At 35.6% G+C, this 26,746-nt stretch overlaps 3 protein-coding genes across 10 annotated transcripts in view; all 3 read left to right on the top strand.

Moving 5' to 3' along the window:
- ATR (ATR serine/threonine kinase) overlaps positions 1 to 14,392 on the top strand; it is a 35,387-nt gene extending 20,995 nt beyond the window's left edge. For all 3 annotated transcript variants that reach the window (XM_068691663.1, XM_068691664.1, XM_068691665.1), the window contains 18 exons: positions 143 to 280; positions 1,407 to 1,614; positions 2,089 to 2,267; positions 2,611 to 2,775; positions 3,078 to 3,169; positions 3,738 to 3,829; positions 4,237 to 4,414; positions 5,538 to 5,714; positions 6,067 to 6,226; positions 6,753 to 6,932; positions 8,045 to 8,187; positions 8,611 to 8,708; positions 10,218 to 10,450; positions 11,255 to 11,389; positions 11,978 to 12,178; positions 12,495 to 12,638; positions 13,181 to 13,331; positions 14,152 to 14,392. In XM_068691663.1, the coding sequence (XP_068547764.1) occupies positions 143 to 280; positions 1,407 to 1,614; positions 2,089 to 2,267; positions 2,611 to 2,775; positions 3,078 to 3,169; positions 3,738 to 3,829; positions 4,237 to 4,414; positions 5,538 to 5,714; positions 6,067 to 6,226; positions 6,753 to 6,932; positions 8,045 to 8,187; positions 8,611 to 8,708; positions 10,218 to 10,450; positions 11,255 to 11,389; positions 11,978 to 12,178; positions 12,495 to 12,638; positions 13,181 to 13,331; positions 14,152 to 14,312 (2,835 nt within the window). In that variant the 3' untranslated portion in view covers positions 14,313 to 14,392. The remainder of the gene's footprint in view (positions 1 to 142; positions 281 to 1,406; positions 1,615 to 2,088; positions 2,268 to 2,610; positions 2,776 to 3,077; positions 3,170 to 3,737; positions 3,830 to 4,236; positions 4,415 to 5,537; positions 5,715 to 6,066; positions 6,227 to 6,752; positions 6,933 to 8,044; positions 8,188 to 8,610; positions 8,709 to 10,217; positions 10,451 to 11,254; positions 11,390 to 11,977; positions 12,179 to 12,494; positions 12,639 to 13,180; positions 13,332 to 14,151) is intronic.
- On the top strand, positions 14,381 to 19,428 carry LOC137860886 (serine/threonine-protein kinase ATR-like). The gene is made up of 4 exons (XM_068691671.1): positions 14,381 to 14,524; positions 15,481 to 15,632; positions 17,122 to 17,227; positions 18,640 to 19,428. The coding sequence occupies exons 1-4, from the start codon at positions 14,411 to 14,413 to the stop codon at positions 18,811 to 18,813; spliced, it is 546 nt and encodes a 181-aa protein (XP_068547772.1). The 5' UTR covers positions 14,381 to 14,410; the 3' UTR covers positions 18,814 to 19,428.
- A 731-nt stretch (positions 19,429 to 20,159) lies between these two features.
- Positions 20,160 to 26,746, top strand: part of XRN1 (5'-3' exoribonuclease 1) — a 45,486-nt gene continuing 38,899 nt past the window's right edge. For 4 of the 6 annotated variants that reach the window (XR_011099198.1, XR_011099197.1, XM_068691462.1 and 1 more), the window contains exons 1-7: positions 20,160 to 20,350; positions 21,952 to 22,184; positions 23,510 to 23,607; positions 23,950 to 24,059; positions 24,154 to 24,264; positions 24,492 to 24,574; positions 26,571 to 26,658. Coding sequence is in view for 4 of the 6 variants with exons in the window: in XM_068691462.1 (XP_068547563.1) it covers positions 20,276 to 20,350; positions 21,952 to 22,184; positions 23,510 to 23,607; positions 23,950 to 24,059; positions 24,154 to 24,264; positions 24,492 to 24,574; positions 26,571 to 26,658 (798 nt within the window). In the remaining 2 variants the exon portion in view is untranslated. The remainder of the gene's footprint in view (positions 20,351 to 21,951; positions 22,185 to 23,509; positions 23,608 to 23,949; positions 24,060 to 24,153; positions 24,265 to 24,491; positions 24,575 to 26,570; positions 26,659 to 26,746) is intronic. The other 2 variants (XM_068691460.1, XM_068691459.1) reach the window with 1 other exon arrangement.

The raw sequence follows: 26,746 nt of genomic DNA, 5'->3' as shown, positions 1-26,746 counted from the left end.
GTTTAAGTTTGATGAATTTTCTGTAGGAGACAAGTACCTTAAATTCTGTTCCATCAAATACTTTTGTAATTGTCAAAAATAGACACCTGTTAAGTATTTGGGTATTTGTAATGATGCTTCTGCTGGAAATATTTTCTTGTAGGTGCGACATGATCTTGCCAGAAAAGTTTTTGATTGCTGCAGTATTATGATGAAAAATGACTATAAAGTGACAATTTATCTGCTTCCACACATCCTTGTCTATGTCTTGTTGGGGTGCAGCCAAGAGGATCAACAAGAGGTAAGATGTATGAATTCTTCACAGCAACGTTCCAGAGCTTCCTAAGAAGCTGTTCAGCTCTGCAGAACTACTGTAGACCTACGTGAACAAATTGTAGTTGTTAAGCAGTCTCCTCTTTCCATACCCCACTACATTTTCAGCCAGGTTTTTTAAATAAATTTGTACAAGTTTGTGTTCAGTTGCTTTTCTGTGGATTTATATTTCTTGAAGTTATTTCAGCAGGGCCTAGGAGTAGAGATACTATGTTGTTAAGTAGGATTGCAGTAATATTAGGAGATACAGTTGCACAAAGAGGAAGAGGGGGCAAAAACTAAGGAATAAATTGAACTTGTATACTTCTGAGAATACAGACCCATAATTTTTTCTTTCCCTTGCACACACTTATGATTCAAGTAGAAAAACCTGTTCAGATACAACACTCCTGCAGAGCAGGGGCAGGAGGGAGAAGCATCATCCAGGAATTAATCTTTCCTTTAGTTTGCTTTGGCACAAGTTGAAGAATCTGAAAAATACAGGTTACATTCTATTAATTTGAAGTTTCACAGTTAAAATACCGGTGTTGAAACATTCTGGGTGTGTAGAAGGAGGTTGTTCGGGGTAATGGTTCTTCTGTGAAGGAGTGCATCCACAATAAGCGTCTGTTATGTATTTTATCTCCTGTTGACTAAAACGAACAGGAAGCAGGTCTTTTCAGCATTGTATGTACTTCAATGCAGGCAAAACTCAAATCTGTAATCTCATAGCCAGTAGTGAACTTGACTCTATCAAACTTGGAAGTGCTGTGTGCAGAAGTGCAGCAGCATTCACTGTGTATTGAATTGTAAAATTACAGAAATTGTGATTTTTATTTTTTTTCCCCCCTGAATCCAAGGATGCGCTTTTCAAAGGTTTTCTTGCTGCACAGTCTTCTGATGATGACTTGTACTTGGTTTGTCTTTTCTTCCTGTTAAGATCACCAGACAAAGAAGGCTTATAAATAAAGACCAATTTATTAATGTATGCACTTAAAATATCTACTATCTTCATTTTTAATGTTAATTTGTTAATTATGTTAATATGTGCTGTGTTCTACTCTGTTGGTGCCTGTATGGTACTTCTGTTTTTCATCATATTAACGTTTGTGTAGGTTTACATGGAGATTATGGCTGTTCTGAAACATGATGACCAGTGTATTAGGAGACTTCAAGACAGTGCATCTGATCTAAGCCAACTGAGCACGCAGACAGTGTTCTCCATGCTCGATCATCTAACTCAGTGGGCTAGACATAAGTTTCAAATGCATATTGCTGAGAAAAATCCTAGCAAGTCTTGCAAAGACAGAGGTGATCTAAAAAGTAAGTGATGCTTACTTTATTTCAAGTGGTGTTTGCATTCTTCGAATAAGTTTTTTAATGTGCCACTTGACATTATGACCATGTAAGAATGCAATATTACTGTAATTCTGCTTTACGATTATATAATATAGTCTGCTTTACGATTTTTTACTATCATATTGTGATTTCCACCTCCCTCACCCAATTCATTGTTTTGAGCGTATATTTTAAGAAATAGATTCAAAATTTAAAAATTCAATGTTATTTTTTTTGGTAGATCTCTAAAAGCTTATTTTAATTTATTTTATGGTGTCTTGCAATATATAGGAAGTTCAGCAATATTAATGATTTACTGTTGACAGAAGTGAAAAATATGATATTAGGCTAATTAGTTTTTCTCATTAAATTGTGAATTACTTGAATTCTAATGCATAGGGGTATTTCTTACAAATGAAACCTCAATGATGGACTTTTAAAATTGGTTTTGTTCCATAGCGTCAAGTGAGGACTGCGGAGAATATCAAAATGTGACACGCTTTTTAGACCTTATACCTCAAGATACGTTAGCTGTGGCTTCATTTCGCTCTAAGGCTTACACAAGGGCTGTGATGCACTTTGAATCATTCATCATAGAGAAAAAACAAAATATTCAGGAGCATCTTGGATTTCTTCAGGTTCTGCAGTTCTTATGGTTTTTGTTTCATTTATTTTAAAATGACATTAAATATAGATGAGTAAAGCTCTGTCAGATTATTCTTTGAGATGGTATGATGTGTATTGTTATTATAGTATAAGATGATGACTATTGCAGTATACTAAACAAAAGAAGGGCTCAACTTCGGAAGTAGCCTATCAAAACTGATGTTTATGATGAAATCTTAAAGTCAAAAATTCCTACAGAGTAATTTGCTCTGTGTTTTCACAATACGTGTGATTCTGAACATATTATATGTAAAGTATCTTCTTGCTGTAACAAAGTTGTTTTCAATGTCCATTTTAAACTCTTTTTGAACAAAGAAATTGTATGCTGCTATGCATGAGCCAGACGGAGTAGCTGGGGTGAGTGCAATTCGGAAAGCAGAACCATCTCTCAAAGAACAAATCCTTGAACATGAAAGTATTGGCTTGTTAAGGGATGCTACAGCCTGTTATGATAGGGCTATCCAGCTGGAACCTGATCAGGTAAATATATATTTAATCTATTAATTATCATATAATTAAATAATACAAACAAATACAAAAACACCTCTTTAGAATATCTAAAATAATTAAGTAAAATATGAACATAAGAATTTTCAATGACATTTGCTGAATAATGTATTGCTGTTGGAAGTGTCTAAACAACTGAAACAAATCTGTGGTTGGGTCCATACTGTAATTTGCTGTCTTGGGATAATAGTTGATGGATGCTTATGTCCAGGTTGTTTGTCTTGGGTTTTTTGTTTGTTTGTTTGTTTATTTGTTTTCTTTCTTCCTATTTCCAGATTATTCATTACCATGGTGTAGTGAAGTCCATGTTAGGCCTTGGTCAGTTATCTACTGTCATTACTCAGGTGAATGGAGTACTTGTGAACAGGTATGATAAGCATTTAATAATATGTTTATCAGAGTAGTATAAAGTCTTTGTGTTATACATATGTATCAGTAGTCACTTCTTGTGCATTATCAAGCATATCCAGCTAGTAGTGTAAAGCTAGAGATCTTTAAGTACTTCATCTAGAAGTTTATTATTTCAAGGCATCCGAGGCATTAGTCCTTTTATCTGTGCTGTGTGCAGTGTTGAGATGTACTTTAAAGAACAGAATCCTTTATTCACCATCATTGTACGTGTTGCTTGTTCTGAAGCTATTCCATAGTCTAGTAGGAGAAATGGATTGGAAGGTAATTTTTAAAATGTGCCATAGAAGTTAAAGACACTATGTGGAAATTGAATTTAGGGGGTTGAAGTTGTATAGTTATTTTTTCATCAGTGCATATCCTTTGGTTTTATTGTATTTTGTTAAAAGTAAGATTACCTTACTTTTCAAACAAAATGGAATTTCATATAAAAAAATATTTGTTAATAAAACGTGGAAGTAACATATTGGAGGGAAAAATATAAGCAAGTTCAGCACAGTTTTATTTCTTTTGTTTTCTTTTAATAGGTCTGAGTGGATTTCTGAATTGAACACATACAGAGTTGAAGCAGCCTGGAAACTGTCACGGTGGGATTTACTGGAAAATTATTTAGCTTCAGGTAAGTTTTATCAAAATAAGAACACTCCTTTGCATTCCTGAAAAAGTGTATGTTTTAGTCTAATCTTCAATCAAGGGGCAGTGATTGTAATTTTATATTTGTGAGTTTTAATGGGGGAGCTTTGTTCCTGACAGTCTTCTAGATTTTGTGAATGTATTTGACTGTGAGCTGTATAGTCCATGAGTAAAAACCTATAAACCTATAGTGAGTATGACACCAAATTTTTTAGGGAGCTGTTTTAGTTTGTGGGGTGGAAAATCATTTAATTAGTTCTGAGAAAAACTCATGCTGAGGAATTTCCAGTAGCATGTTAATACAAATTAGTATGTTCAGATTAAACTGCCGAAGAAAGAGCTTTGAGAGTTTGAGAGGCCTTTTTTTTTTTTTTTTGTTTTCCTCTCCCAAAGATGTGAAGTCCACAACTTGGAGTGTCAGACTGGGACATTTACTATTATCAGCCAAGAAGAAAAACAAAGCAGCTTTTTACGAAACACTCAAGATTGTTCGAGCAGAACAGATTGTGCCCCTTTCAGCAGCAAGCTTTGAAAGAGGATCCTATCAGCGAGGATATGAACACATTATCAGGTTTCTGATTTCCATTTATCACTATTTTCAAAATGACATAAGTGTACAGCAAGAATTTTCAGTTTCCGTGGTAAATAATACTGATACATACTTACTGTCATTCTTTTGCATACTCAGCGACATGGAAACATTTGATTAATTGGTTATTTATTCTTTTTTTTTGTCCCTGCAAAAAGTATTCACAAAGTCTTTTGCCTATAGTCTTTAAAAAAATGAACAATCAATTTTATGTAACCATCAGGTAATAAGAAATCAACGATTCAATTGCATGCCTAAAGTAGTATATACAGGCCAGTAGCTCCAGTAACTTAAATCCGTTAACATAAGACTATTGGTTTTTGATAAGTACAGTGGCCTGAAAAAGCATTCTCTTCTTCTGTCAGCAAAGAACAGTAAGAACTGAAAGCCCACCCCTTTTAAGTGTTTTTTCTTTTTTAATCAGTTTTGAAGTAGCCTTTTTTATTAAAATATTTATTATATTTTTATTAAAAATAATAGGTCCTCTACACTGTAAATGCACCTTTATGGCAAGACCTTGTTAATATATGTATTTCTCACACTTGTTTGATTTAGCCATTGATCTTTGCTATTTAGAAACTTTCACACAGTCACTGTTTCTCAATCATATGTTCACACCATATTTAGACTGCTGATGAGAAGTTTACAAGCTCTCAGCTTTGCAGCTTTACAGCTAATAACAGTATATTTGATGGAGAAACTTTATTGTAAACGAGGTGTTTAGGTATCAGTACATTGCATCCAAAATGGTATTCATAGAAAATATCAGACTTCTCCAAGAATTTTTTTTGCTAAAAATAATAGAAATACTGTCTTTGTAATGATTGACTTCCTCTCCAGGTAACCTTTATCATCTTGTGTTCAGTAGCTTGGTAGGGGAATAGTGAGAAAATAATTAGTCAGTTAACAGCTCCTTGTTTTTGTGTGTTTGAGTTTTGGTGCATTTTTGCTTTTAAAAGAAGTCTTCCTATTTGAAGTTATTTTTATATGGATAGCTTTTAGAAAGAAAATGGCAAAAAGCTATCTGAAAGTTGCATGTGTGTGCAAACACATATGAAACAGCAAGCAATTTTCAACAGTTTTTGTTTTTATTCTTCTATAATAGGTTGCACATGCTGTGTGAGTTGGAACATAGTATTGGACCAATGTTTCAGCAACCAGATGGCAACCACAGTAGAGACTCCCTGAATTGGTGTGCTCGTATTGAAATGACACAGAACTCATACAGAGCAAAAGAACCTATTTTAGCACTGAGAAGGGCTTTGCTTAGTCTCAGTAAAAGGTGAGAACATGACTATTTCTTATCTTTCTGTGTTGTATTCTCAGTCACACTGTGGCTTTTCATACATGTCAGAACAGAGAAGATAGAACTTGTGGGAATTTGTTATAGACAAAAGCAGACCTCTGCAATATTGTTTACATTCAAAATGTAAGGAAGAAGTATTGTGCATAGGAAAGATAAGGAAAAAACAGGATAGAGTATTTAATTTAAACAAAAAAAAGCAAAATGTGTTAAAAACAATTTTAAACAATTGCTGTGTTGTGCATGGCTTATTGAGAAATTCTGCGGGTTTCAGAATGTTGTGATATTTTTAAGATGTGACTGAAATTGTTTTCTGCAAAACTTTCTGCAGCCAGGATTACAGTGAGCTTGTTGGTCAGTGTTGGCTCCAGAGTGCTAGAGTTGCAAGAAAAGCTGGTCATCACCAGACTGCATATAATGCTCTCCTGAATGCTGGGGAATCTACACTCTCGGAACTTTATATAGAAAGAGCAAAGTGGCTGTGGTCCAAGGTAAACAAAATCAAAACTGAATTTACTTTCTTACATGCAAGAAAACAATCCTTAGTCTTCAAGGGGGAAAAAAAAGGCACATAATCATTGTGTCACACAAAATACATCAGCTGGGATTGTCGATACATTCTGATTGCAGTTGAGAAGCAGTAAGTTTTTGCATCCAACTGCTGATCAGGCCTTTTCTATATCCACTGACTTTTCTGGCAATAGGTACGAAAGTGGTGGATTACCTGCTTCTATTGAAGCAGCCTAGAGTAATTTAGTTGTAGTAGTAGGACTTTCTTTAATTTGTTTCCTTTTAACTAGTTAGAACTAGGAAGCAATCAGTATAATTATTGAGCTAGATCTAATGTGACAATTATGCTGAGATAAGGGAATATAAGAAGCATCTGAAAACAACAACATCTCATGACCACAGGCAGAATGGTCTAGAACACTCTGGAACATAACTTTACCTTTGTAACAACTGTAAGCTGTTTTACATTTATTTAAACTATATAAAACATTTTCATCTTTCCATTAGGCTGATGTTCACCAAGCACTTATTGTTCTCCAGAAGGGGGTTGAGTTGTGTTTCTCTGAGAACAAAGCACCATGTAATACCAAAAATCAGCTCATCCATGGTCGGGCAATGCTGCTAGTGGGCAGATTTATGGAAGAAACTGCTAACTTTGAAAGCAATGCAGTTATGAAAAAGTATAAGGTAATCCAGTATGCTGGTACTAACAAGACTAGTTTTTAAAAATAGATTCTTAAGAAAAACAGCATTATGCTCCTGATAATGTCAACCAAGCATAGCGTCACTGGGATTGAATGGTATATCAACGTGATTCTTCTTGTAAAGATTTAACTATCTAAGTTAATTTTAAAATAACACACAAATTCAGGGAAATCTACAATTCCCAGGTATGGGAGCTAAGGATACCTAATGTGACAGCTGAAGTCCAAAAAAAAAAACAACCAGGGGTGTATGGATTTTTTTCTTCTGATATACGAATCAGCATTCCTCACTAAATGCAGGGTACTCTAAAAAGACAGTGTTAAAATCTTCAGTGTTACTTCTCTCTGGTAATGAGTTACAACTCTGCTTCAAATATGTTTCAAACCTCTTAAGAACTAGGAAGGAGACAATTGGTACATTTAAAGAATACAGCAATAGTAGATCTATATTGATAGTCTTCTTTAAATTTAATGTCTCCCGTTCAATTTTTGACGTTTGATACTATTGCTATTTCCTGTTACCTTACCAATTAAAATACTACTGTAACAGTTATTTAGAGAGAAGTCTAACAGCTCTATCAAATCAAATGAATGTTGGAATAATGAAAACTGATGCAATTTCATTGAACTGTATAAAAACACTAATGCTTAGCATTTTCTACTGTCAAAATACTGGATTTGGAAGCAAACCAGTGTTACATATTGGATGTGTCATTTGCAAAGTTATTTCTTTTCTAATATATGCTGTACAATTTCGCTGCTTCACTTTTCCAAAAACTTAAGGAAACACAGTATTTAGATGACCAGGAACTTGATTATAATATTTTTAATGAAGCTATAATCTTAGTTGAGGAATCCTATATCATTCTGTCTTAAATTCTATTTCTGTCTCCAAGCCTAAAAGAAACTTTAAGAGCAGACTTCCAGTTTACACAAGACTTTATCTTGGGGCAAAATTATAATTTTGGAGTCACAATTAATACTTTTCTGTACATATGTTGCACAACATAGCTAATACAAGATTCTTTGTTTCTTGTGATTTTTTTCTCCAATCTTACAGTCCTCAGACAAAGTAATTGTATATTTCTGTTACAGGATGTTACAAATTTCTTGCCAGAATGGGAAGATGGACATTTTTATCTTGCTAAATACTATGATAAATTAATGCCAATGGTAACTGATAACAAGATGGAAAAACAGGGAGATCTGATTAGATACATAGTTCATCATTTTGGAAGGTTAGAATCCACGGGAACTTTGTGTGGTTAATACAGGAAAATGACTGTTACGACAAAACGGCGTTTTATGGGAATACTTTGTCTTTCAGCAATTCAGACTGACTCAATTTTTTATGCAGTATAGTGGAACAAAGTAATGCACACTTAATAACTAATTGATTTTACTTCTTCCTTCTGTAAAAGTAATTGTTGTCCTTAGTATGTAAGACGGTAAGCTAACTATTCATCTGCAATTTTGATTAATGTAAAACAGAACCCTAGCTATTAGTAAGCTTTTAGTTGTTGCAGATGCGTTAAAACACTGAACATAAATTTCTAGTACAGAATGGCATGTGAAACGAGTAAGGATATAACTGTAAAGTAAGTTTCTAATGCTTCTAATACATATCACTAACATGCTGTGATTTCAACATGTAATTATAGGTCTCTACAATATGGAAACCAATTCATCTATCAGTCAATGCCAAGAATGCTTTCTTTATGGCTGGACTTTGGAGCAAAAGCATATGAATGTGATAAAGGTAGAACACTTTTTTCCCATGCATATTCCATCTGTTTTGCTTTTGCATAGATGATTGAAAGAGCAGTGAAGTATTTTTACAGTTTTGTTTAGACTTACTGTCTGGGTTATGTAGAAACATGAAACAGTTGTGGTTTTCTTCTTGAAATTATGGAATGTTAATGTACAGGACAGTATTAATTAGTTTAAAATGCTCAAAACTTTTTTTTGGTTATGTAATGAGAAAGAATTCTTCCTCAGAATACTTAAGTCAATAAACAGATTTAGAGAAAATCTTTGTATTGTAACCAGTCACCATTTCTAAGCTGCCTTCTTATGAGCAATGTGTAGTGTTTCTGTATTCACTTGCTACAGTAAAGGATTAGGCTTTGGGGCTTTTTTCCCCAATTTGCCTTGGTTCCAATTGTTGAAGGTATTTTACCCAAGTTAAAATGGGGAAGAAAAGATTTCTGTAAGTAATGTCCAGGTATGTGAAACTACTACCATGGATGCATTTTGTTTGCAAATTTTTGACCAAATGAAAATTGCAAACATTTCCTGCAGGTCTGGAGTGAAGCAGACAGACAAGTGTGGCTCCTTGATCTTACCCTGGTTCTGTACACATAGCACGTAGGTCAGCTGAATGTGGTTGCAGTCACATCAGATGCATTTTTCTCTGATGATATTCATGCTTGATCCTCAGGTGCAAGGGTGGAGATGTGAGCAGGTGTTATCATTCCTTTTAAAGGCTTTCTTCATTTTCTCTCCACTGTTTTTTTTTCCTTGGGTTAATACATGGAGTGTTTTATGGAGTGTTTTTCTTCTTTGGTGTCTTTCTTTTGTATTGTTATTTTTTGTTGTCATTCAACAGCATGCCATGGCATCACTTCAGCGGAACAGTAAATGTCTATAATACCAACTGTAACTATTTGCTCACAGGACAACGAGTAAAATCTGTGGTGATATCCCAACCTGAAATATCAGTTTTTCTGTGTGGTATTTAATTGGGTATAAATCTTTTTACTGCAGTTTCAAAATGGAATATTTTTAACAGTAATTACTGATGAGCAAGTACATGCTTGCTTTTGTTATGCCCAAGTCTTGCTTCTGTTGTTTAAAATATTCTTCTCTACACAGACTTGTTTACAAATATTTCAAAGAGAAATATAAAAAAAAAAATGAGTTTTATGCCCTTACTTTAACATTTTGTATTCTTTTGAGGTGTGGTTTTGTTTTATTTTAAAGATATATGGAGAGCTTTTGCTATATTGTCTTTTCCACATTCTTGTTGTCTGTGCTTGTTTATTTTATTTCCAGTCATCCCTCCTGTAATGCTGGTTAGTGAAATTGCATATATATTTAAGTTACTGTACAATCTGGTAAAAAGAATTTTATAGTAGGGCTTTTTTTTGCTTCTTCCTTTGTGCTTTTTTGGCTAATGAAAATTAACAAAATGTGTTCGTGTAGGCTTGATGTAAATGACTTCACGTTTCAGGTGAAAAAAGTGACAGAGTGTTGTTGTTTTTTTCAGTGAGTCGTTCTGAGCGTGTTCAAATGAAAAATGATTTGGCAAAAATAAATAAGGTGATTACAGAGCACACAAATCACCTGGCACCTTATCAGTTTCTGACAGCTTTTTCTCAGCTAATATCCCGAATCTGCCACTCTCATGATGAAGTCTTTGCTGTTTTGATGGTGATTGTTGCTAAGGTGTTTTTAGCCTACCCACAGCAAGCAATGTGGATGATGACTGCTGTCTCTAAGGTAGCCTGATATGTATAGCTATGCCTTTATTAAGTTTGTAAAACTGTTCTCATGAGAGAGAAATGTGAATGTAACCTATTTTACTTTATAAGAACAAATTGAGTGTTTTAATTGCTGCAGTAAAGCACTATGGATCAGGGTGTCATGCTGTCAAATCAGGTTTTATTGTAGCCAGAAGTTCATGTAATTACAGAAAAAAAAATGAATCAATAAGAATGCTAACATACATCCTGAATTGTACAATATATTTGGGAAGGAAAGTTAAATGATTAAAAAAAAAAAAAAAAAAAAAAAAGCTGACGAATTAAGTAGTTACAGACAATAGATTTGGTTGTTTTAAAATTGTAATAATACTTCTAGTTTTATAATCAAATATTCAATCCTCTACCTCGACTAAAATTAACTAAATATATAGCTTACTCCTAAAACTGCCTGGTAATAGGATCATTTCAAAGCAATTTAGAAGGCATGGTGCATTCTATTTTTCAGGCTGTTGAAATAATTTTCAGAATACATTCCTATATTCTTGAATATTAGCCTTTATGCTGTGGATCTCCACAGAATGGTTTTAGAAAGGAACATGGACGCACACCCATGCGTGCACAAACACATACACAGAGCACATCTGAGCACTTGTAAGTTTAAGCATGGGATTTCAGTTGGAGAACTTTGTTCTACAGGTATTAAATATTACAAGCAGTGAGTGGAGTAAATAATATTACTGTTATTAGTGGTATTTCTGTCCTTTTAGTAATCTTTAATCACTTGATTGTTTCATAAATTTTAACTTTGCTTATTTTTCAGTCCTCATACCCTATGCGTGTCAATAGATGCAAGGAAATTCTAAACAAAGCCATCAACATGAAGGAATCCTTGGGAAAATTTATTGGAGATGCAACACGCCTTACAGATAAACTGTTAGAACTATGCAACAAACCGGTACTTACAAAAATAAATTAATACATGTAAATAGGTTTCTTTACAGATGTTTCATAAAAGTTTCTTCTAATAGCTTGCAGTAACCAGTTCATCACACTAGTGTAGTTTCTGTCAAATTGTAGTCACTTGTTTCCTAATAGAAATATCTTAAAAGTATAAAATAGTTATAAATGAACATGTTTTAAGTACATAAGAATACATTTCATACTGTGAGGGCTTACAATTATTTTACCCTTTATTGATATGTTTATCAATAATCAATTAAAATGTAATCAATATGTATATAGTTAGTGTGATTCTGTTCAGTAACTTTTACAGAGCTTAACTATAAAAATAGGTTGGTCATGAACATACAATCTTCACAATAGAGGTAAAATTAAATAAACTATTTAATTATCATGTATTTACATTCAGAGTGAAAAAGGTGTGCCATAAAGGTCATATATATTTTGTTTAGACCACACCCATTTCATGTGTAATTTCTCATTTTTCTGATAATCAAAAAACAGTTCATAAAGATCAATAATAGCAAAATAGCAATATTCTGACTGTGCCTGTTTTTAATTTTTCAACAATTTTTTTTTTAAGGTTGATGGAAACAGCTCAACGTTAAACATGAATATTCATTTCAAAACACTTAAGAGATTAGTAGAAGACCACACATTTAGTCAAATCCTCATTCCTTTGCAATCTGTTATGATACCAACTCTTCCTTCAATTCCTGGTTCACATACTAACCATGATCCTTTTCCTGGATGCTGGGCCTACATTGCAGGCTTTGATGATACGGTAAGCCTCTAATTGGCACCTAATTTAAATTTCATGTTAAATAAATGTGCTGCAGTTGGTCATCTTGGTTCCCTAGAAATCGAGGAAAGAGTAGGCTAACTTTGTAATTACGTTCATGGAAAATCAGTTGCTTCTGTCATAATAACTGAAAAGGATATAGCCTCCTGGTACTTAGATCATGTTTTGGCCTGAGACTAATATCCTGTAGCACCATGGAAGTGCTAATGTGACTGCTTAAATTGGTCATTTAATGGTAGATGTTTTATTTTTGTGTAATCTGATACAGGTGTTAATAAACCTTTTTTTTTTTCCTTAGGTGGAAATTCTCGCTTCACTTCAAAAGCCAAAAAAGATCAGCTTAAGAGGTTCAGATGGGAAATCTTATATTATGATGTGTAAACCTAAAGATGATCTAAGAAAAGACTGTCGGCTCATGGAATTCAATTCCCTTATTAATAAGGTTAGACAATCAGATATGTTGTACTTACTGACCAAAATATAAAACTAAAATAAAGCTAAACTATCTAATAATAAAGAAGGAAAAAAAGAGAGGTGGGGAAAGGGAACTTGGCAGCTAATCCTGAGTTAAATATTACTGGAGGAAAACGTAAACTGTCACCAAATATTTTATTTCATCTGAAATCAATACCAATTGATAATGTGTAACTCTTTACAGACTTTGGAAAACAATAAAACATTTTACTAAAATCATTGCTTCTTCCAGCAGTAATATGCAGGAAATCTATTTACAGTAAATGACTTTCCTGCTGTTGTTTCTCATTTCCTGTTCAGAATTTTCTAATATTCCTAAAATTCTCATCTTAATTTACTATGGAAAAGAGATGAGCATTTTACTTGTATTTAATCTGCTGCAGATAGTGAAGCTCAGAATTTTAAATTCTAAATCATGTGGTTAGAATATAAATATGAATCATTTGTTATTTATACATTTTCATCCTATGTTATCTGTTAATCTGATGTCTACTTTCTTTTTGTCAATAGTGCTTAAGAAAAGATGCAGAGTCACGTAGGCGAGAACTCCATATTCGAACCTATGCAGTTATTCCATTAAATGATGAATGTGGCATAATTGAATGGGTGAACAATACCGCTGGCTTAAGAAATATCCTGATAAAGCTTTATAAGGAGAAAGGTAAAAAAAAAAAAAAAAAAAAAAATAGAGAGAGAGAGAAAGAGACGTGCGGGGGGGGAGAGATATGGGAGAACAGAGAAAGAGAGAGAAGGAGTTAAAAGAGAGAGAAGAGAGAGAGAAGTTAAAGCCTTGGTCCCAGGTAACCTGCTGTAGGTGGCCCTGCTTGAGCATGAGGGTTGGACAGATGACCTCCAGAGATCCCTTCCAACCTAAACCATTCTGTGATTCTTAGGTGTTGTGTTTTGTTTATTTTTAAAGGATTTGTAACTTTATTAGTGAATTATACAAACAGTAAGGAAGCAGACTAAATTCTAGGAAGATTCAATCATGTATCTTTAATTATCTGCAATATAGGATAATTCTTGTGTGTGGTATACCTTCACTCTTAAATGGAAGAGAATTGTTGCTTGCAGTAAACAACTTGCTAATGAGAGAACTGATAGCATAATCATCTTAATACGTTCCCATGCTGCTGGTACTGCTGTTGAAATGATTCACATCATTCTATAAGAAAAAAAAAAAGTGCAGCACTGAATAATAGAAAAGGCTATGGACTTGAGATTTGATCAGTTGTTTTTCCTTTCTGTTCTGTTTGTGAAAGGTGTTGATGTACTTGGTCTGCTGTTTCAGTTAACATGATGGCTTTTTATTTACTTTCCAGCACCCTGACAACAGTATGATCTATGGGTTATTTTCCATTTAATCATTTAATTCATTGTTATGGAGATTTTTATCTTACGTAAAATATTATATTGAAATAGTAAGTATTAGGTTTTATGTTTGGGGATTTATTTTGCCTAATTGAGGAAGTCTCTTACAGGTATCTATATGACTGGAAAGGAACTACGTCAGCATATGCTTCCAAAGTCAGCACCATTGTCTGAAAAGCTGAAAATGTTCAAAGAAGTCCTCCTGCCCCGGCATCCTCCTGTCTTTCATGAATGGTTTCTTAGGACATTCCCTGATCCTACTTCTTGGTGAGTGACCGAGATTGGGCTAGCTCAAGATTATCTACTTTATCTATTTCACTAAACATACTGTTGGAAAAAAGATAAACATACTGTCGTTCTGTTGCAGTCATGTCAATGGTAGGTTACATACTTGGTCTAGGAGACCGTCATGGTGAAAATATCCTCTTTGATTCCTTGACTGGTGAATGCGTGCATGTGGATTTCAATTGTCTTTTCAATAAGGTGAGAAATGCCCCCTTGCTGAACTTGGTTTTTATTTTACATGCATGTAAGTTATAAAACCCTAATATCTTGTTTTGTTTTAACATATCTGTTGTGTTCTGTCTCTCACTTTTTCTTATTTATACCCAACAAAAAGGATGGGACATGTAAAGAATATGTGATTGTTTTGTGTACTGAACTAATGAAAGCCAGCTTTTTGATTATGCTGATATCAGATGAGCTTATGGATATGCTGAAGTAGCCCAAATTTTAGTGTTCTTATTTTATGACTCTCCTCTCTCCACTGCCACTTTTTAAGCAAAGCTGTAATTATTGCATGCAGAGTTCTATTGCTGTGAAGTTTGTGTGTTTCTAACACTCAGAACAAAAAAATCCTATGGTTCTGTAAAAATAAACAAGACAATTGTGGCCTGAGTGGGTTACGGAGTTTTAGTGTTTCTGGCAAAATATGCTTTTAGTGTGGCACATTTGCCATTTTTAATACAGGTAACTGAGGTAGAGATAGTAATTGCTCCTGCTTCCATTTCAGTAAGAGTAAGTTGTCCTACATAGCCCTTAATTAAGAGGGGAAAAAAAAAAAGTAGCTTTAAGCAAACCTGTGAATTATAAAAGATAGCATTTTGCTTCAGACTACAGATTTGTGTTATATATTTAGAACATATGTGTATTAACATAATTACATATTTAGAACATAAGTGTATTAATGCATGAAAGAAATTATTTGGACATGGTTATCCTTTATTCATGGTAATTTGCTTTTAACCGATAGGGCTGTGATCTGACCAAACATGTCTTCTCACTTTGGAATCTGCCACAGGCAATGACGGGGAAAAAAAAAAAAAAAGTAACTTAGAACAACACAACACAAATGTTACCTTTATGTTACTACTCTTTAAAATGTAGATGATGTAGATGGCAAAACCTTTTTTTTTTTTTTTTTTTTAATCAATGTAAAGGGAGAAACTTTTGAAGTTCCCGAGATTGTTCCTTTTCGTCTCACTCATAACATGGTTCATGGAATGGGCCCAATGGGAACAGAAGGTCTCTTCCGAAGAGCTTGTGAAGTCACAATGAGGCTTATGCGTGATCAAAGGGAGCCTCTAATGAGGTACGGCAACTGTTTTTGCCATAAACTCTGAAAAAGCTCTCTGTAGTCTAAACATCTAAGACAGTAACTGCTAGTTGCAGCATATGGCTGTCATGCAGCTCAGTCTTAACATAACATACAGTTCAATATAAACTAATAGAAATATTCAGCGCTAACTTCAGACTCAGTGCTTTGTTACTACTATAACTAGATAATGCTTATATATTAAAAATTAGTACATGTTCCTGAAGTTGCCTTTTTTCATTTATCATGTAGTTTTCTTGGTTCTTCCTGAGTTAAACACATTTTTACCCTGGATTTTTCAGGTCCCAGGAGGTAGTCAGTGATCAATGTTCTAATATTTGGCTTAGGTACCCATCTTGTATAATAATTTCAAACCACTTTTCTGCATTCATTCTTTAGAGATCATGCAATGTTTTTCAGTGTACAGTGGGAATAAATTTTAGAATATGGTCACAGGTCTTTTCTGATATCTGATGGGACAGCAAAAATGAGACTTGCAAGTCCCCAAGTGAATTGTCACAACTGCTTTGATCAGCTGTAAAGATCATATTATCTCTTTGACAAGGTTTACTGTTTCCATGTTTCAGCTGACAAAGGAATTGGAAATTCCTTTCCAATTTATTTCAGGCAGTCATTTAGGACTACATAAGTAGCAGTTGCAAGTGATAGTGGCTAACGAAATATTTCATCAAAAGTAAATGGGCAGTTATCTTCACAGAAACGTTGGGAAAGGCAGTTAATTTGCAACTAATGAGTGGCTGTGAACCACAGTAACTTCAGCTGATGATCTGAACTCCAGAAAGAACTTACGTCCACAGCAGAATTGCTTTGGTCTGATTAATTTCACAAGAAAACAAAACTGAATAGGAACGCTTGAATTATTCAAATAATTGCATAAAATGACAAGTTGAAGGTTTATGATGCAAGTCTTAATATATTACTGTATAACTAATAGCTTTCTCTTAAGGCAAAAACAATGAATAAATTGCTCACCCTCAGAGATTTTTAAGTCTTAAGGGGGAATAAAAGATCTAAGACCTACATCTTTAAATAAAAAGTTCAAACGGAAGAGTATTTAAAGATCTACAAAGACTAGATAATAAAAGCTTTTTTTTAAATTGTCTTAGGAATATCTTGCCTATCTGGTATTTTAGTTACAGAACTTGGTGTAGAATAATACAGATCATTTGATAAAATACATAACAACAAATTGTTTTGTTTCGAAGTCACTTAAAGCATTAGTTTTTATGAAATTACTAATAGCAGTGACATGGAGAGAGATGAAAAGGAAAAAGATGCTTGCTTTTCGTGTTAAAGCTTTTTTCCCCTCATTTCAGAATATGAAAGTTAAAAGGCTAAGAGCAATATTTTGGTTTTGCGGGTATAAAAAGTCTTGTTTTGAAAACTATATGTGTTGGTCAAAATCAATTAGAGAAAATGCGTATTTTATCTTTTCTTCTTTTTTCTCTTTAATGCATTTATTTAGTGTCTTAAAGACTTTTCTCCATGATCCTCTTGTGGAGTGGAGTAAGCCTGTCAAAGGGAACACAAAAGCACAGGTGAACGAAACTGGAGAAGTTGTCAATGAAAAGGTTAGTTCAAAACAAGCATAGCTTAAGGTATTGAAATGGCACGCATCCATTGTGGTTGCAAGTTTGCATATTTTCTAATTGAAATCTTAAGTTTCTTATTTTTCTGTTTCCTTGATTTGAAAATCACTCTGGTTGTTTCCTCTGGATTATCTCAATGCTAGTCTCTTTATATCCTTTTTAAGGATAACTATTATTTTTATTGATAGAAAATATCATTTATCTGCTAAAGAATCAATCAAAACACAATCCATAATTTTGTCATTAGTATTACCAAATCTTGGACGACATCAACAGAAAACAGAATAGGAAAGGCTCCTGCTTTTTCTTTCTGTAAAATTCTTGCATGCTTGTCCACAGTAACAGTGATGGTAACACTTGGAAAGGACTCCAGATGTCCTTTCCAGGCATACTTGGTGCTTTTCATGAGTGGACATTTATACAACAAGGCACTTATTTATTCAATAATATGAATGGGGTACTTGGAAAATATTAATATTAATTACTGTTTCTTTCGTAGTTGCTGCCAAATACTGTATTTTTTATACAAACTATAGCTTGTACAAGCTGTAGTATTTATTCTCTTTCCCTTCTGTAAAACGTCTGATTTGTCTGATTTTTTTGGTTTTAAAAAGAATGTTTTAAAAGACTAAATGTGTAATAGCAGATAAAACATATGAAGCACTGACAAACAGGGCAACTAAGATAAAAACAAAATACTGTACTGAAGCTATATTCCTGAGCTTCACTTGAGCGCACAAAATCTTGTCTTCAAATAATTGCCAACAAAGCTGTTTCTACAGAGCCTTTCATTTAGTTACAGGATCACCCACATAGTTATGTGTGTTAACTGTTTTTCTGGATAGATGACAATATATTACTTGAGCTTTAAAAGAAAATATGAATATAATTGGTATGAACTAGCTACTCTAACTGGGCCTCAAAACAGTTCATTTTGAGTTGTTCAACACAACCTGTTATGAGACTTCATTTTCAGTTGCTTATAATTTTGGCCTAAAGTGTAGGTTTCCTTAATTTTATCCAGAATTTTAAAACATAAAGAAGGCTTTAAAAAAAAAAAAAAAAAAAAAAACAAATTCAATTTTTTATTTATTTATTTGGAAGGAATTCTATGAAATAAAACTTACTTATGTTTTCAAATACTTATGCATAGCTTTCTCAATTTTTTCTGGCAAACTTTATTTGTAAAATTTAGGACAGTAGCTCTAATTTGACCAATAATGTATCCATTTTGGAGAATGATTTTAAAACAGTAATTATCCTTTATCTGGTATAGACGTTTTGTATTAAATTAACACACAGATTTTAAACACATCCTAATGATGATGTTTTAAGATGTGGAAGACCACGGAAAATAACAATATTCCATTATTTTTCCTTTTATTTGTTTCTAGGCCAAAACCCATGTCCTTGATATAGAACAACGGCTACAGGGTGTTATCAAGACAAGAAACAGAATAAAAGGATTACCCTTATCTATTGAAGGGCATGTTCATTACCTTATTCAAGAAGCAAGTGATGACAATCTACTCTGCCAAATGTATATGGGCTGGGCTCCATATATGTGAAATCTGTTCATTTGGGAAAGATGCCATCACAATTTATGAAGTTGTAATATTCTTCAGAGGGTATTACTCAGTGATAACTGGTTACTTTTGTTTTGTGATTGTAAGCGGTGGCAGTCTTAGTGATCAATCTGAAATCTACATAAAATACACAAAACACTTGCAAGCGTGTTATGAATGTGCTTGCAGATGTGTCAGATGTTACAATTTGTTTTTTGTACAGAAAACAATGTACATATGAGCAGCTAAATGGACTATACAAGTCTGCAAGTTTCTTAGGTTCTTATGTACTGTGAATATATTTTCAGTGTTGAAAAGGTGCGCCCTATTTTTAAAATACTGTATATTTTTATAAAGATTTCCTCATTCCTCATTAGTTCATTTGTAGATTAGAAAATCTATTACATTTTGTACTGATATGATATAAAGGGGTGCTTTCATCTTTTTCTACTCAGAGTTCAAAAGTATATTTCTGTTCAGCAGTGCAACTTGATTTTTGGTTTCCTTTTGACTCTGTTGCACATGGCCATAATGTCTGAAAAGTTGTCCAATGTCTTTGGGAGGGAGGGGCGATATTTAGGATCTCAAGGCCTATCATAAATAAACTCATGAAGTGTATTCTGAGATTATTCCTTGTTAGCCCTTGCCTACTGTGCTAGCAAACCCTCCTGAAGGAAATGGGAGTAAGAGGTGGGTTGGGACATGCTGATGACACCTTGGAACGTGGTGACAGGGCTGTGACACTACTGCAGCAGGCAGGGTTTGGGAGCTGTGGCTGCAAAACACATTCAGGCTCCTGAGAGTTCTGGACAAGAGCTTTTTGCTCTGCACAATCCCCTTGGAAAAGTGCAACTGTACCGAGGGATTTCTTTTCAGATTCCATTTCAGACTAGGTACCTATGGGCAGAAGGGCTGTGCTATTCCTGTGCAGTACTGCTCCATTCTCTGTGCCTCCAAGGTGTAAGGATGGAAGGGGAACAATAAGAAAAACGAGGCTTTGTTTTCACATTAGAAAGTTAGTGTGCTTTTTTTGTGCTCTTGCTGTTTTGAAAGAAACAGCATTGTTCCTTTTGGTCACAGCGATGCGGGGTTTAGGCTCCGGCGGTTTTTCACTCCACACCGTTTGGAAAATACATTTGAATGTTTTTTTATGCCGGGTTAGTCCGGTCCCCGGAGACCCAACAGGTCCCGTTCTCCACCTGTTAGGGCCTCCAGAAGCCCACCGCCTTCCCCGCCGCGGGCAGCGGGAGGCAGCGCCGGGAGCGGGCGGCCGCGGAGGGGGCCCCGTCCCCGCCCCCCTCCCGCCCTCAGCGCCGACGTCACGCGCGGCCGCTGTGCCCGGCGCACTCTCTGGTCGCCGCGGGGCGCTCTATGGCGCGGGCGGGCGGGCTGTCAGCGCGGCGCGCCGGAAGGAAGCGGAGCGGGGCCGGCGGCGGGGCGCGTTGGGGCGCGGGGCGGGGGGGCCATGGGCGTCCCCAAGTTCTACCGCTGGGTGTCGGAGCGGTACCCGTGCCTCAGCCAGGTGCTGAAGGAGCACCAGGTGAGGCGGCGGCCGCGGGGCGCCGGGGCCGGGCGGCACCCGGGGGGGCTGGGCCGCCGGCAGGGCCCCAGCGCCGCTCTGCGCTCCGCCGGGGCTCGGGGGCCGGTGCGGGGGCCGGGAGGCGCTGGGGGCCCCCCGGGCGGGAGCTGCGGGCCCGGCCGCCGGTCCCACCCTGCTCGCCTGGCGGCTGGCGGAGCGCTCCCGGCCCGCGCGGGGCTGGCAGCCGCCGGGGGGGCCGTTCCGCTGCCCCGCGGGCCCTGTGCTGGGGTAAGGCACGGCTGCCTTCGCACACAGCCCCGCGGCCGAAAGCCGGGGCTGCCGGCCGAAATTGGGCGTGAAGTTAGGAGCTGCGGCGGCTGAGGGGGCTGCAGGTGCCTGCCCAAGCCAGGGGGGTACCCCCAGGGGGGCACCCGTCCCGAAAGCCTGTCAGAGCTATTCAGAAATGAAAGCACAACTCAGCCGTGAGCAGGGCGGTGCTGCCACTCTGCAGCTGGGCTTTCCGGAGGCTGGATGATGTAACTTGCTTGTGTGGGCTACTTACTGTTCATAAAAGAGGAAAAAAATGCCTAGGCTGTTTGTGACACCAAACTTGGACGGTTACACGTATCTACGTTCTTCCTCCTCTTTACTAGACCTCTCAGATGTATAGCCCGACACATACTATCATCCGGGTTAGGATTTCAAACTGTTTCAAATGTATTTGCTACTATATTTTGTGTAAAAGACAGTGAGGCCTGTCCTCTACTGTTTTGGAAGCTGTGTATCTTGGTGTTTTGAGATACCAGGCTGGTGGTTGTCCGCATTCGTTCTGGCAGGTAACTGCTGGCTCGGGTGTTTCAGTGCTCTGAAAGTTTGCTTTCAACCACCTCCTGCTCTGGCCAAGCAGAATCGGATGGCAATTTTTGCTAACATGTATCTGATGTCCTGTTTATTACCATCTGTAAGCAGGAGTGCTGGCTGAACTATGATGTCAGCCTCATCTGTCTACATTGATAAGAATTTTTCCCAGTGTAGGCTGCCTGTCTAAGCTACATCTTTTTTTTTGTTCCTGTCTGCTATTACAGAAAATCTACACAGAATAATAGAAGGCAATTTCTGTGTAAAACACGCACAATTATTTTTCAGTTGTGTTGTGTCTGTGCTTCTTAGACCAGCGATTATCATAGCTAAGCATGGAGTGTCATGGTAGGAACTGTTTGACTAAGAAAGCCCTAAGGCTGATTTTGCTTTTGAAATAATATTGGAAACTGCATCCTCAGTTTTGTAGTTTGTATTGTTTTTGTAGTGCAGCTATGCAAAATGGAATCACTTGGTTTTTCTCCTCATACCATGTAGAACATAGCTATCTCTAGAATTGTGTTGCCTTTGCTGGGCCAAAAATGTTCAGGAGGGGATATGAATCGGGTCACCTAATAACGGAATGAAAGCACAGAGAAGCCTGTAAGCAGTCAAGATACTCTTAGCACGTTGGTGTACATAGGTTCTGGGAAAGCCTTGCCACCTCGGTTCATTTCCAGAGTGTATTATTCTCAGCCGTGCATTGCGCAGTGACTGCGTTCCTTCAGCTGTCCCCAACTGGGTACTAACTACGGCTTGCTTAGATTCCAGAATTTGACAACTTGTACCTGGACATGAATGGCATTATACATCAGTGTTCACATCCAAATGATGATGATGTTCACTTCAGAATCTCAGAAGATAAGATTTTTGCTGATATTTTTCACTATTTGGAAGTACTGTTTCGCATTATTAAGCCAAGGAAGGTTTTCTTCATGGCAGTTGATGGTGTAGCTCCAAGAGCAAAAATGAATCAGCAGCGTGGGAGACGTTTTAGGTGAGAATATTTGTTCTTCCTCTGTCTTCAGGATAATAAACATTTACCTAAAAATATTTACTTAAACATATGCCATGAAAAATAAAATATATTGTGAGTAGTCATGCCTTTGACAGTGGTTTTAATATTTAGTTAAGTGAAGGTAGCTGCTTGTAAAAGGTTAGTATGTACAATCAGCATTCCAGAAAGGAAAGTGTGCTTGTTACTCAGATTTTCCTCTGTGTGTGCAAAGCCTGGGAGGGGGACAACGGAGACTTTTTTTCAATATGAAGTTTTCAGTGGAATAAATCTGCACTGGAGTTCATGAGGATGTCTGCAGGTGGTTGATAACTTATGAGCGTCTTCGCTCCTTGTGAACGCTATTGCTAGAGAGGCCTTTTGGGTAACTACAATGGGTTGTTCTTTGCCAGTCATAGAGGAGGAAGTTTGGGAACTAAGAAAACTGGTTTCTGCTGATACTTGTTATCAAGCTAGCTCACGTGTACAGCTGCAAGTAAATTATACAGTGTAAACAAATTAATATTTAATGTTTTGGGACATGTGAAAGTTGTTTGGAGACTGACAATACAGGGATACTGAATGAAATGGGACAAACACATGGGGAAGAAAGGGACAAGAGAGAATACTTTCAACCAGGGAGGGTGTTTTGTTGTTTGCTTATCTGTTTTTAAGGAAAAAAGAAGATGGGAGAAGGAAGGAATTAAGAAATCTAGAGTTCTAAATTTAAAAAAAGGGGGGGGGGGAGCAGAATTGAGAGAACAAGTAAAATCTTTAAACTGTATAGGAGAAGAATCTATTAAACCATTTCAAGACATTGTTTTCTATTTTTCTGTTTTAGAAGTGCACATAGAATCCTTGACAAAGAATACTGGGGTGATTGTGTTTGTTTCTCCAGCAGTGGCAGTCAGTTGTTAGTTCACACCTCCCTCCCCTCTGTGGTACTCCAGACTTGCTGCTTTGCTCATTGCTGTTCTGAGATTGCATTTTCAGATGTATAGATCTCAAGAATTACCTTTGTCTCAATGTTATTTTATTTTCCTTAGGATGAGTTACTCAGTTATCTTCTAGGTAATCTAAATATTAATTTTATCTGAGTAATGATGGATTATTGTCATTACCGGGTAAAAAAGCTATTTTTAAGTCTTGTAGTTGTATCAGAAGCAAGTTCAAGCTCTGTTCAGGAGTTAAGTGTCTCTCCCTCTTTTTTCTTTTTCTTTTTTTTTTTTTTTTAACATTCTTTAAAAATCAACTAATAAATACTTTGTCAGAAAGATGTTATGGTAATTCCTTCTCTACCCCTTATTCCCACCCCTGTTTTGCTTCAGATCAGCAAAAGAGGCAGAGGACAAAATAAAAAAGGCATTAGAAAAGGGAGAAACTCTACCTACTGAAGCCAGATTTGACTCCAACTGTATTACACCAGGTAAGATATTTTGTTAATTATTTAAATTAATGTCTAAATTTAACATTAAATGTGTTTATTTTTTTAAACCTATAGTTTGGTAATATTTTCCTATCTATAAGTGCCTTTTCTTTTGAAATTACAGGAAGTTTGAATAGCTTTTAATATGGTTGATTTACTATCTTGTTCTAGGGATTTTTTAAGTTGGTATGGGGAAAAAAAAACGAAACGTCTTTAAAAAACAGTTGTACCCCTTTTCTATTACAGCATCGGTATCTGTTATTATAAATACTTGACATATGTAAATGCATTTTTTAATGATTAATTAAAAGCTTTGTGTTTAACTTGGGTTTCTGTTTTCAGGAACTGAATTCATGGCTAGATTGCATGAACATCTTAAATATTTCGTCAACATGAAAATTTCTACAGACAAATCCTGGCAGGGAGTAACAGTCTATTTATCAGGCCATGAGGTCATTGCATTTTCTTATTTTTCTTCAAAATAACAATTTTATTTGAAATAAATATATATGCTTATTTATTTATGTGTGTATTTTCTCCATGCAGACTCCAGGGGAAGGAGAGCATAAAATTATGGAGTTCATCAGATCAGAAAAAGCAAAGCCCCATCATGATCCAAACACAAGACACTGTCTCTATGGCTTAGATGCTGATTTGGTATGTGAAATTAAAATAAGAAACAACAGAAGCTTTCAAAGTATGTATGTCTGTGGTTTGTAAGCACAGTGTTCCAAAATTTTATTCAGCAAGCATGTAACTTCGTATTCCTACGAAGTTTTGAATTTGTAATGAAACAGAACAGCAAAATTTATTTATATTGTTCAAATCTTGTGTAAAAGTTTTAAAAAATGAAATAAGACCTTTCTAATATCTCTTTGTAATAGATTATGCTGGGATTAACAAGTCATGAGGCACACTTCGCACTCTTAAGAGAAGAAGTCAGATTTGGTGGTAAAAAATCTCAAAGGTAAACTGCTTTTAACTTTACTCTTAATTTTATATAAGATGAAATGAAATCATAAAAGGTACTGCGTAACTAAAACTGTCTTTGTTGATTTCATGGTAAATTAATCAAGTCTTAGTTTATTTGTTAGAGTATATGTGAATTTAGAGAAATGATCTTGTTAAATTGTGATTTAATTTGTTTATGTGGGAAAATGTATGTTGTCAGGGCAGCTAATTAAAAAGTCCTTAGGCCTTTGGTGTGTTGTGCTTCTTGCTTCATATTCTGAATGGGGTAGCTCAGGCTGTACTGACGCTTTTTCCACACTTCTTATTAAAAACATTTTTAAAACTTAATTATCTATGAGGTAATTGGCTGGAATAATTATTAAAATAAACTGTTCTAAAGTGGCTGATTGGTTGCTGTTATTTTGGATTTGCTCATTTGAATGGACTCATGCATTATCATTAGTCAGGATCAAGTGTTTTGTTCCAGAATTGTGCATGGACATGGAGTTATTCTGAATTAATAGAAAAAATATTTTTGGTAGATATTTCTGTGAGTAGGTTCCTTCTGTGAAGAACCTTAAACATGTATTCAGTGAGTCAAGGCAAAGGTGGGAGAGACCAAGAAATACTCACTTTTTGGTATAATAAAGCTTTTGGATAACACAGTAGTAAGTCGTAAAATTGTAAGTAGTAAGCAGTGTAATGTTTTAAAGGAGCTAATTCTAATTAAAGAAAGAGGTTCTTTTCCCATGTTTTTAATAGAAGAATATAATAGAAGTGTGACAACATTTAGTGAATTAGTTAAATAAAAAATGAAAAAGCAAGATCTCCTAGTACCATTTTTTTCCTCGAGCATTGCACTAGATGTAGCATTTTTATGATGTCTAGATAATATGGCTTATTACAGGAGTTCACTTTGGGAAGTTGCGGGAATTGCCTTCTGTCAATATGGTCACTTCCTTAAAGAGTATTTTCACTTGGGAATTTGAAAATATTAAAAAAGGATACAAACTAATATCTATCAGCAGTTAATTGATCGAGAGGAATCAGTTTTATCAGGATTTTCAAATCCAGTGACATGACAAATGACAGGTGAAATAATCATCGACCTGGATTTGCCAAAGTTACTTTATACTAATTTGAAAATTAGGTTTAAAAGAATCAGAATTGGATCTGAAGTTCTGCACAGCCAAGTGTAGCTCAGAGTTTGTCTTAATACTGTTCATTTAAGTTTGTGTGTGACACATTTCTCAGAGGATTCTGGCCCAAATCAAGTGTGTGTGTGTGTGTGTGAATATACAGGTGTTTATGCTGGCTTGCCATTGGAGGTGTTCGAGCTAGTTATAATATCTACAAGGTGAAATAGTCCTCTACAAATTTAAAATACATCAAAGTTTCTTCGCTCATTAATTTCTTCATGTATGTATTAACTGATTTTGGCATAACTTTAGTAGATATAAACTAGTTTAATAAAGGTAGAAAAAGAAGGCAAGAAAAGAATACATGGTGTCTGCTTTAAACCATATATGAATATTATATTTGTCTTCCTCTGTGTGCAGTAGTACCGTGTGTTGAAGGCACTAATAGATAACGCATTTGGAACATGTTTTCACAGTGTTCTCTTCTTAAAGAAGTATTTCAAATGACTGAGTACATAACCCAGCCGGTTTAGACATGAATCTGCATACTCCATGTATTCGGTCTAGTCCTACAATATCTTAAGAAGTACATTGGTTTTGGTGCAAAGTAAGGTTAGGTTGTCCCTCTCTTTGGACAACAAATTGCCTAAGAGGTATTTAATGCAACGTGGAATAGGTTGACTCAAAACAGTTTAATTTTAAGATAGAGGTAAACAAATGTTTATATACTTGATCCTGCAAAGTTATAATCCTCAGATTACTTATTTTTAGATAAACTTGGATAAGTTTAAGATAAACTTTAGATAAGCTTCTTAAATATTCATGTTGTAACTGTGTTTATAAATAACTGACAATGTTTTGAATAATTTACAGAGCATGTGCACCAGAGGAAACCACATTTCATTTACTGCACTTATCACTGATGAGAGAATATATTGATTATGAATTTTCACCAGTAAAAGTAAGTTCCAATGGAACTGTCATTGGAGGAAAAAAAATCCTGCAAGGTTATATGAAAACTTGATAATAAAAATGTTACTTTTTTTTTT

This window comes from Anas acuta, chromosome 9, assembly GCF_963932015.1.
Source record: "Anas acuta chromosome 9, bAnaAcu1.1, whole genome shotgun sequence".
Lineage (NCBI taxonomy): Eukaryota > Metazoa > Chordata > Aves > Anseriformes > Anatidae > Anas > Anas acuta.
The sequence above is the reverse complement of the archived record's forward strand: the minus strand, read 5'-3'. Positions and strand labels throughout refer to the sequence as shown.